Here is a 12,052-nt window from a genome sequence, read left to right on the forward strand (position 1 = left end):
AGACAATGGGCATGGAACCAGAACATGTGAGCAACCTTTAGAGAATATGCATAAGCAGAAACAAATTTGCCAAATATATGTGCATAAGCAGACACACGAATTTGCCCCAAGTTTTCTATAACATCACCCTTCTACAGTTTTTTTTTACATGCAGCCATGCCCCACATAGTGACATTTTGGTCAAGAATGAACCACATACACTACAGTAGTCCCATAAGATTATAATGAAGCTGAAAAATTCCTATTGCCTAGTGTAGTCCTAGGCATTGTAACATCATAGAGCAATGCATTACTCACATATTTGTGGTGATGCTGGTGTAAACCTACTGTGCCCCAGTCTTACAAAAGCACAGCACATACAATTATGTACAGTACATAATACTTGGTAATGAAAATAAACAACTATATCACTGGTGTGTGTGTGTGTATATATATATAACTATAATTTTTCTCATTTTACTCTACTCCTACTTATTTAAAAAAGTTAATTGTACAGCCGCCTCAAGTCCTTCTGAAGGTATTCCAAAAGGGCATTATTATTATTACAGAAGATGACAGCTCCAGGCACATTACTGACCCTGAAGACCTTCTAGTAGGACAAGAAGTGGAGGTGAAAGACAGTGATATTGAAGATCTTGTGTCTTCGTTTTTAACCAAAAAGTTTTTAAAGTAAAAAAAATTAAAAGTTTAAAAAGAGAAGAAAGCTTTAGAATAAGGACATAAGGAATATTTTTGCACAGCTCTACAATGTTTGTTTTAAGCTGTTATTACAAATGAGTCAAAAGTTTATTAAAAGTTACAGTAAGCTAAGGTTTATTGAAGAAAAATATTTTTATAAATTTAGTGTAGACTAAGTGTATGGTATTTATAAAGTATACAGTAGTGTACAGTAATGTCCCAGGCCTTCACATTCCTCACTACTCACTCAATGACTCACCCAAAGCAATTTCTAATCCTGCAAGCTCCACTCATGGTAAGTGCCCTATACAGGTGTACTATTTTTTAATCTTTTATAAAATGTTTTTACTGTACCTTTATGTTTAGATACATAAAGACTTATTATTGTGTTACAATTGTCTGCAGCATTCAGTACAGTAACATGGGGTAGAGGTACACCACATGGCCTAGGTATGTGGTAGGCTATATCATCCAGGTTTCTCTAAGTACATTCTACGATGTTCATACAGCGACGCAGTTGCCTAATGATGCATTTCTCTGTATGTACCCCAGTCATTAAGTGATGCATGACTATATATTTAAGAACTCTGGGTTAATCATATTCTTCTAGAACTTTCTTCTCATATATTCTCCTTATTTCCCACATTAAGAGTTCACCTCACCCCCCACCAAAAGGAGTTCCCATGCTGCAGGGAGTATAGAAAATGTAATTTCTTTCCTTTCTGTATCATGTATAGTTTACAAAACCAAAAATTAGGTCATTCTGTGCATCAGAGGAATTTACCTTCTTAAATTGTGGAACACAGCCCTTCAGTGCCTGCTTTGTATTTAAAACTGAGTAACCTTACCTAACTGACAGAAAATCAGAAATGTTTCATTCATGCTTCCAATTTTATGATGAGAAAAATACCACATCTCAAATTTAAGCCATTAGAAAAAACGACCGAGATTTTTAACTTATCCTCCTTCAAGAAACAATCTTATAAAAGACCCCTAGATGGGGCTACAACTTCACAAATACAACAGGCTCTCAGACTCCAGCAAAAGCAGCCTAGAATTGAGTGGAATTCTGAAATCACAATCTTGACAATTTTCTTTTTTTCAAACTTGGTGTATTATGCGCATAATATTCATGAGTCAAGTAACGTCACAGCTGTCAACATTTGTCCTCTAATAATGCCTGGTGACAAATAATTTAATAAATATTAGGCAATGAGAATAATAAATGTATTTATTCCTGTGTTTTATTTTTGTTTTTGTTGGGGAGGAACTGGATTGGAGGAGGTGAGGGGGGATATCAACCAGTTTGCCATTTACCTGGGCCCAAAATGTTACTGCATCTTCTATGTGACTTCCAACCACATCTTCCACTAAAATCAAATCACAATACAAGGAAAATTAGAAATTAATCAGTACCATCTAGCTCTTACACCCCAAAATAATTTTTAGTGTCAGTACCTTTATCGTAATGTGTATCTTCATCCATTTGAACAACTCCTGAAAAACTAGAACAATACCTTAAATTAGATTATAATAATCCACCATTAATAATGAATGAAGACTAAACTACATCATGTTCAATTCTTACAAATGTTTTGTCCTAAATGCAGTTATCAAAATTCAAACTCTATATTAAAAATGAACTCAATATTTCCTTCACTAATTCTTTTGAGTATTTTGTAGTAGATGCAATTTTATCATATATAATCTCTATCCTTAAAATTACCTCTTTAGCCAAACTTTTACAAATTTATACTGAACAACTCATATACATTTTGATCACTTACATAAATCAATACTTTGAAACAATGTACCTATTCTTTTTTTAGAAAATATCCTCCCATAAAAAGGACTTCCACAATGTAAACAAAGAGAAACATTACAAGTAATAGAACAAATGCTTTAAACTGGTACTCTATTTTATGTAAAAGGCACGCTGGTTACTATTTTTGAAGATTCCGTGGGATTAAAGACTGCAAAAATACATAGAATTTTGCCTATTACTTCAAAAATAATTTTCATTACATAATATACTTTATCAAATGCAAAAATATTCCAAAATAAATGTACACTACTATGTAATGTTATCTGTAATATACTAGGATATTGCATTTTCCATTCATAAGTGTTGAAGGAAAATTAAAACACAGATTTTTTTTATGGTTTTTTTTTTTTCCCCCAAACGAAGTCTTGCTCTGTCGCTCAGGCTGGAGATCTTAGCTCACTGCAACCTCCACTTCCAGGGTTCAAGCAATTCTCCTGCCTCATCCTCCCAAGTAGCTGAGATTACCGGCGCGTGACACCACGTCCAGCTAATTTTTGTATTTTTAGTAAAGACGGGGTTTCACCATGTTGGCCAGGCTGGTCTTGAACTCCTGACCTTGTGATTTGCCCACCTCGGCCTCTCAAAGTGCTGGGATTACAGGCCTAAGCCACTGCAATTTTTTAAGAGCTTTAAAAGTTGTCTAGGAACACCACTATACTAAAGTTTCAAATGCTCTCTCATCATGAAAAGGAAAACATTAACTCATCACAGAAAAACAAAATTTTAAAAATGGATTACTTTTGTTACAACTTAATTTTTTTAAAAAATTCTTCGTAAGTGGCATGAAAATGTCTCCAAAACAAGGGTTATTTTCCACTGGTCAAAAAGCAGTTTTTAAATTCAACTGACTGAAAAGCTGTAAAAACTTTTAGGGAGACTATATATTCCCATGGAAGGCATTAAGGCTTAAATTCAGTAAAAGTTAAAATTACTTTGGAAATCTCTCCACACACTCCAAGAAGCTAATTCTAGAGTAGTTTTTAAATCTTATTTTAAAATGACTTGCCCTGATTATGAAGGCACTGATGCCGTACCCACTTTCTGCAAACAGAGATCACAAAACGGTACGTCCAAATCTCCACTTCGTGATGAAAATTTGGAAGAAACGGGTACACGTAGCTCTCTGACACTTATTTTACAAGGGATTTTGAAACTTAAATGGCACAGAATTTTCGAGAAGGGGAAGAGAGTGTGGAGGCTGCGGGACCTCGTCTTCATGGAGATTATTCAGGCCCGAGGTCTTTTCAAGCCACTTTCGCCTGCCTGCACGCACTCAAAAACTGGGGCATCTGGCACCTCTCTGGGGTGGCGGGCGGCTAGAAGGTGACAGAAAACCCTGAAATGGGCCTCGTCCCAGGATTGGAGACTTAAAACGCAAGCAGCGACGAAAATAGTCCTTGAAGCGGCCACCACTGCACGTACCACAAAAACTACTACTGACCTCACACTTTCCGTTGCAGAAGCTCTAGAAAAGTGACCCTGGCCCCACATACTGGGTTTTCGGCCCTCCGCCCGCCGTAGCACACGTGCAGCGGCTTACCGCGTGAGCTTCGACCGCAAGGGCCCCACACTGCGCCTGCGTGCACAGCGCTGCGCCATCATTCGGTGTTAGCGGGAGTCACGTGGCAGCCACGGCCTACCGCCTAGGAAGAAGCGTGCGGGTAGCCGCCTGACGCTGGCTGCTGCCGACCCCCACGCACTGAGGCTGCGCCCTGGTGATTTATAGGCTGGGGTGGGGTCCGGGGCCAGTTTCTTTCGCAAGGCTTCAAGCGGTGACGTTAGAGGTGACGTAGGATTTCGTGGTCTTTCCTAATCTGTTCACGTGGATTTAAATTTTAGAAACATCCAAATTAGAAGAACCCCGACATTCTGTTTACACGATGGAAGAGAGAAAATAACTTTGGTAACTGAAAATGTGTTTTTCAGATTAGTAGGTTTACAAGCGTTGGTCAACTAATCCTTAGATTCCACAGCTCTCTGTAGTATTACAACTTTTTCCACAATCTTAAGAAGAAAAAATTAGCTGTCTGCTTCTTTGCAGATACTACACTTTGTGGCAAACCTTACACAACTGAAAATTATCTCCGGTTAATTTTTAACAGCTTGAAGGTTAAAGTACAATAAACTGCAGATATCAAAAGTGCATAATTTGTTAAGGGTGAACATATGTATACACTGTTGAAATCACCTCCACAATTAAGATAAACTTTTCCATCACCTCAGAGTTTCCTCATGCCCGATTGTAATACCTGACTCCTCCCAGCTCCCGTTCTGCTTTCTGTCACCACATATTAGTTTGCATTTTCTAGGATTTTACAATAATAGAATCATACAGTATGAACATTTAATCTAGCTTCTTTCCAATAGCATAATTATTTTGATTGATAAATTTCATCCTATGTATCAAGATTTTCTTGGGTTTTATTGCTGTTACTATTCTATTGCATGAATATAACACAATTTGTTTATCTACCTTTTAATAGGTGTTTGGACTGCTTCCAGTTTTGAATTGTTGCAAATAAAGCTGCTATTGTGTGCAAGTCTTTGTATGGACATATGTTTTCATATCTCATGGGTTAGTACCTAGGAGTGGAATGGCCAAGTCATAGAATTGTATATGTGCTTAAAAAATTGCCGCATAGTTTTACATAGTTGTACTATTTTATATTCCCACCAGCAGGTTTCAGAGTTCTAGTTGCTCTATATCCTCACCATCATTTGATATGGTCTGTGTTTTTAAGTTTAAACATTCATGTATAAATGTTTAAAGTGGTATCTCCTTGTGGTTTTAATTTGCATTTATTTCTCTACTAACTAAAAATGTTGAGAAACTTTTCTTATGTTTATTTTCCATCCAGATCTTCCTAAATGAGGTGTCTGTTCAAGCTTTTTCCTGTTTTCTAACTGAATTTATTATTGAGTTTTGACAGTTCTTTATATACTATGGATAAAACTCCTTCAGGTTTGAAAATATTTTCTCCCAGTCTACAGCTGTCTTTTTGCTTTCTAAAAAGGGTACTTCAAAGAACAAAACTTAATTTCAATAAAGTCTAATTTATCGGTTTTGTCTTATGGTTCATGCTTTTGTGTTGTATGTAAGGAATCTCCGACTAGCCTGGTTCACAAAAGTTTTCTTCTATATTTTCTTCTAGAAATTTTACATGTTCAAGCTTTACATTTTGATATATAGTCCTTTTTGAGTTTATTTTTATAACGTGAAACAATCAAATTTTATTTTATTGCATATGGATACCGAATTTTTCCAGCATCATTTGTTGAAAACACTGTCATTTGTCTATTGAATTGTCTTTGCACTATTGTCAGAGATCAATTAACCATACATATGCAAGTCTATTTCTGGATTCTCTGTTCTGTTACACTGATCTATTTGCTTTCTTTAGACTAATACCACACTGTCTTAATTACTGTAGTTTTATTTCATGCGATCGTAGAACCAATTTGTCAGCATCTACACATACACACACATACACACACACACACACACACAGAGCCTGCTGTGATTTTGATTGGGATCATATTGAATGTATACACCATTTGAGGAGAATGGACATCTTAGCTATATTGAGTCTTCTGATCCATGAGCACAGTATATTTATTTAGGTCTTATTTTATCTCTCTGAGTGATGTTTTATGCTTTTCATTATAAAAGTTTTACTTTTGTCTGATTTATCCCTAAGAATTTCATTTTTCATGCCGTTGTAAATTGTATTATTTTCTTAATTTCAACTTCTGTTTGTTTTGTTGCTAGTATATAGAAATATAACTTTAGTATATTGTGTATTATTTCTGTGATAGTTTTTTTGTGGGTGGGTGTGTGTGTGTAAGACAGGGTCTCGCTCTGTCACCCAGGTGAGAGAGCTGCACTGCTATCACAGGTCATTGCAGCCTTGAGCTCCCGGGCTTAAGCAAGCCTCCTGCCTCAGTCTCCCAAAGTGCTGGTATTAGGCACTGAGTCTAGCCTATTTCTAGTGATAGTTTTTAAAATAAATTTAACAGAATTATCTACATAGATGATCATGTCTTATGCAAATAAAGGCTGTTTTTACTTTCTCCTTTACAATCTGGAAGTCTTTTATTTATTTTTATCTTGCCATATTGCAGTGGCTAGATCCTGCAGTGTAATGCTGAAAATAAGTGCTGAGAGCAGACACCCTTGCCATGTTCCTATTCTTAAGAGGAAAGCATTTTCCTTTCACCATTAAGTATGATGTTTGCTGTGGGTTTATAGTAGATACCTTTAATAGATTAAGGAAGTTACTTTCTATCCTGAGTTTGCTGAAAGTTTTTATCATGAATGTGTGTTGAATTTTGCCAAATACTTCTTTTCATATCTATTGAGATGATCATGTGGTTCTTCTTTAGTTTATTAATATGCTGAATTACATCAATTAATTTTCAAATGTTATAGCAACCTTACATTTCTGGGATAAAATTCACTTGGTCATGATGTATTATCCTTTTTATATATTCTATTAGGTTTGCTAAAATTGTTAAGAATTTTTGCATCTGTGTTCAAGAGGAATATTGGTCTGAAATTTTCTCTTCTCATAATGGCTTTGTCTGGTTTTGATATCAGAGTGATGCTGGCCATATAGAATAAGTCGCAAAGAATTCCCAACTTCAGTTTTCTGGAAGAGTCTTATAGAATTGATATTCTTTGTTCCTTTAAGGCTTGGTAAAATTCACTGTGCGGCCATCTAGCCATCTAGGCATCATTTCCTCTAGTGCACATTCTAGCCATCTAGAATTTTCTTTGTGATAAGGTTTTTAACTACCAATTCAATATCTTTAATAGATATAGGGCTAATCATGTTACCCATTTAGTATTTAATGAGCTTGATAGTTGTGTCTATATTGTAATTTTTTTAACTTTATATTTTCCTGGTGCCTCAATATCCCCACAAATAGGCTATAACCACCCTGCCCAAGTGACCAGGTGTACCAGGGTGATAGGCTAGTTCCTGCCACCTCCCGACTGTGACCTAATGACATTCAAAAAGCACCAATGAAATCCCTTCCCAGGTTTTCTTGTGTACTCTGCTCTGACCCCCAGTAAAGGCACTTGCCCATGGGTCCTCACTCTCTCTAAGCTCGAGCATGCTCCCTTGGCGTTCAAACCTTATATGTAGCCCCCATGTGGCATGTCATGCCTCCCTTTTCTAGAACAAATGAGTATAATAATGTCTTTAATTTTATATGCCTCTCTGAAATTTCCATGGCCAAACTGGAATGATCCTTAAACACCCCACAAAGGGGACTTACAACACAGTGTTTTTTTAAGGAATTTGTCCATTTCATCTGAGTTGTCAAAATAATTGGCATAGTTATTTATAGTATTCCCTTAGTATCCTTTTAATATCTGTAGAGTCTATAGTGATGTCACCACTCTCACTCCTAACATGGATAATTTGTGCCTTCTCTCTCTCTCTCTCTCTCTCTCTCTCTCTCTCTCTCGTATTAGTCAGGCTAGAGGTTTATAAATTTTATTGGTTTTATTGATTTTCTCTCTTGCTTTTGTTTTCTATTTCAATTTATACTCTGGTCTTATTTTCCCTTTTCTATCTATTTTCGTTTCATTTTCTTTGAAATTTGAGATTTTTCTTCATTACTGATGAAGGCATTTTGGTGCTATAAATTTTCCTCTACATAGCTGCATCCCACAAATATGATGTTGTGTTTTCATTGCCTTTCAATTAAAAGTGCTTTTATTCCCATTTTGACTTTTTTTTCTTTGGCCCATGGATCATTTACATGTGTTATATAATTTTCAAACATTTGAGATTTTTCCATATATCTTTGTTATAGATTTATAATTTAATTCCACTGTGGTCAGGGGATATACTTTAAGATCTGAATCATCTTAAGAATACTGGGCCTTGTTTTATGGCCTAAAATATGGTCAATCTTAGTAAATGTTCCATTTGCACTAAAAAAAAATGTGTTTTCTGCTGTTCTTGGTTAGTGTGTTCTATAAATGTCAATTAGGTGAAGTTGGTTAATACTGTTGTTCAAGTCTTCTATATCCTTACTGACTTTATGTCGACATGACCCATTGGTCAAGAGAAGCATCTAGGTCATTAACTCCGTCCTACAGCATCTAAGAAGCCCTGGGACAAGAAGCAAGAGCCATCAGTGTAGGTCCAAGGGTTCTGTCAGCCTCAAAGTATATCTATCTCAATTATGTATATATAGGGAGAGTAGAAATAAAGAGTGGGACCAGACCCATTTTACATTCTGTGAGATGAACTTTGGCCAGGACTCCATTTGTCACTGAGCTTCCCTACTGTAACCAGTGAACCACAATGGTATTTTGGGTCCTCTGGAATCCATGTCAGGTCAGGCACTGTATCCAACAGTCCTTGGTTGAAAAAAAAAATCTGACTATTCCTTTTTATCCATTGCAGAGTTACCCTGGTAAATGATGGTACGTGACTGCCCCTTGGAGAAAGGATTAGGGGGATATTTACCAAATATATTGGATGATCCTTCCTCAAGGGGATCTGGGCCTTCCCTTGCATCATGAGCTTTAGATCTGGAAACTGGATGGGGAGCTATGGTTTTTCATTACCAAGATTGATGTCAGCCTTCTCCTTGCCAATTCTCAATTTTCTTTTTTGAGGGGTAAGAGGAGTCAAATATACAACTCAATCAACATCATTATATAACAAGTCAATTATACAACTCAAATAACATCCTAATCAGCTGTCCTTCTGTCTTGCCCCTTGGAGCATCATGAACTTTACCTTGTTCACAGATTCATGCCTAGGTGCCCATTAAGTTAATTATGTCCACTGGGCCCCTGACAGTTAAGTTCTGCAACTTGGCCTTCAAAATTTTGGCATCCCATCATCTATCTACATTGATACCACAGAGCCCATTGTCATGACAGCATCTTCCATCATCAGTTCTAGCCTGTAGAGGTCAATCAACCATTGCCAAGCTTTTCAAAGTTTACAGTATACTCTTCACCATTACATTTCTGTTTGTTGTTATTTGAGACAGGATCTCACTCTGTCACCCAGGCTAGTGTATTGGCATGATCAAGTATCACTGCAGCCTCAACCTCCTGGCTCAAGCAGTCCTCCCACCTCAGCCTCCCAAGAAGCTAGGACTACAGGCATGCACCACCATGCCCACCGTGTGTGTGTGTGTGTGTGTGTGTGTGTGTGTGGTGTGTGTGTGTGTGTGTGTGTGTGTTTATAGATGAGCTCTCATTATGTTGCCCAGGTTGGTCTTGAACTCCTGGGCTCAAGCAATCCTCTCACCTCAGCCTCCCAAAGTGCTGGGATTACAGGTGTGATCCACTGCACCTGACTACCATTATATATTTTTTTGCCTTAGTTATGAATATCATCTGGGCCCTCCCGGGGAAAAGTCGGGTGATAACTTCTCCAGTTTCAAACAACAAATACATCCCTGAGCTTTCTGACCGCTTCCTCAATACTATGTCTGATAACTGCTAGCATGCCTATCATATCTTCTATATGCCATCCTTGCATTGTGTCAGGAGCAACTCCAGATTCTTGCCAGGGAATTAAATCACACATCATGAGTGAGTGCTCCCATGTTACTCTCTCCTGTCAAGCCTTATATTCCACCTCCACCCCACCCCTTGACTCAATATCCTCAAGATCTACTCTCAGACATGTTTCCTGGGTTCCTCCCAATACATTTTAACCAGAATCTGCAGTTGATTCAGAGTGAAACCTATCCTCCTAGAGGAAGGACTGTATTCCCCAACTTAGGGTTTGCTAAGACCTGATCCTAGTTATTACTTTGGAGTCAATGAGAGGTAACAAGGGTGGATCTTGAGGAGAAAAAGTGTTATCTTGTGATGCAACTGCCTCAGATAAAGCCTTTACAGAATCTCAAGGTACGGGCAGGCTATTCTCCACTAGAAAATTGGAGGACACGGCTTTTGCCAGCTCAGAGTTCATGGAAACCTGAGGATTCAAGATTCTCAGGCTCACCGACACAAATGTCCCCATCCTGTGATTTAGGATTCCATTCTTTTTGTGTCAGCACTGAGTTTGCTGCGGACTAGCAAGGCTGTGCATTCTGTCTCCTCTGCAGCCTTGCCACCTTTACTATTAGATTTGGGCCTCACTGGCAGCACAGTCTGCTCTGCATCTGCAGATGAGTTTCCTGAAAGTGCTATAGAGGGACTCTGGCTTTCACAGCATTCCTTGAGTTAAATGGCTATCATGAGCCTGTGTCATTTTCTTTTTCAAAGCTCCTAAAGCATTTTACAGTAGCAAGTGAATACTTAATCTTTATAATTTCCACTAGTCCCATTTCACTGTAATGGCACAACTACTGCATAACCTAGCACTTCACCTCCCACCTGCACTTCATCCAAATCCACTGCAGTAACTGATCCAGTCACAGGATACTATCCTGAGTCTTTGCTGTCAAAGGCCGTTCCTGGTACTAACCATCTTAGCCTGAGTTTATCCCTTGCCCAAAAGCAAAGCCTAAGACAAATGTTCTTATACCTGTAAGTGTTGTTATGCAAGTAATTTATTTGGGAAGTGATCTGAGGGAAACAGAGGGAGGGGTAGAGGAGTGGAAAAGGAAAAAAGAAAAAGATAACATAAGGATATGTTATTATTGAGTTGGCCACTGCTATGGGTGACTGGAGCTCGATAGGATTTTCTGAGGAAGTTTATGAAATGCATTTCAGAATTGTCGTCCCAACAGACGGGAGAGCACTTATCTATTGGGCTTCCACCGCCCATTAATCAAGAGTGGCCCCAAAGTCACTAGCTCCCCAACATCTTTGGGCTGCATATGTATGACACAGTGGGGTTCCAGTGGGCATCCCAAGCCACAGTGTCAGAAGATCCCTGCAGAAGGAAGCAAGAGAGCTGTGACAGGCGCCCAAGACAAGGTGCCATCAAATGGCTTCCACTACCAGAAGCCTGCTGGAAAGTGTTCCACAGCAGTAATGGAGTAAGAAATGGGGCCAACAGGATTTGCAGTGGCACACAAGATGTGTCCAGTACAGTTATAGACAATGGGTAGTTGACAACACAACTTAAAAATCAGTAGATATATTTGGCCTGAGAAAGATGATTGAAAAAAAAATCAGTAATATCACTAGAAAATGGTTATATAATTTTAAGATACACTTTTTATTTAAAAACATAACATTACAAAGTTTGAAAAATAAAAAAATTAATGATTTTAACTATTTTTTTGTTTTGTTTTCTTGTTTTTAACTTACTATTTTGAATGACAAAAAAAGGCTCATATATTTGTCCAAAACCCTTGATAATATCTTTAATTTTTTAAATACCTGAAACAGTTAAATCATTATGTACTAAAAATATTTACTGTACTCTCAGACAGACTCATATAAAATAACCTCATTTGTCAAGAGAGAGAAAGGTACATACAAAGTAGTAAATTAGGAGTTTTGACAAAAGTAATAGGCATTTTTAGTTATTTATTTAAATAAATTACGGAAACATCCCAAAAGACATTTATACAGTAAAAAAAAAAGTAAATAATTTCAGGAAAAATAAA

The 12,052-nt window shown here is 37.5% G+C and overlaps 1 protein-coding gene across 2 annotated transcripts in view; it reads right to left on the reverse strand.

Moving 5' to 3' along the window:
• STK31 (serine/threonine kinase 31) overlaps positions 1 to 11,606 on the reverse strand; it is a 142,464-nt gene extending 130,858 nt beyond the window's left edge. Inside the window, exons 1-3 of one of the 2 annotated variants that reach the window (XM_054559383.2) lie at positions 4,044 to 11,606; positions 2,137 to 2,183; positions 1,996 to 2,048 (exon numbers count right to left, since the gene is read on the reverse strand). In XM_054559383.2, coding sequence (XP_054415358.1) covers positions 1,996 to 2,048; positions 2,137 to 2,183; positions 4,044 to 4,105 — 162 coding nt within the window. In that variant the 5' untranslated portion in view covers positions 4,106 to 11,606. Of the gene's footprint in view, positions 1 to 1,995; positions 2,049 to 2,136; positions 2,184 to 3,944 lie in introns of both variants that reach the window. The other variant, XM_009242947.4, reaches the window with a different exon arrangement.
• Positions 11,607 to 12,052: the final 446 nt, after the last annotated feature.

The sequence above is a fragment of the Pongo abelii genome, chromosome 6, assembly GCF_028885655.2.
Source record: "Pongo abelii isolate AG06213 chromosome 6, NHGRI_mPonAbe1-v2.0_pri, whole genome shotgun sequence".
NCBI lineage: Eukaryota > Metazoa > Chordata > Mammalia > Primates > Hominidae > Pongo > Pongo abelii.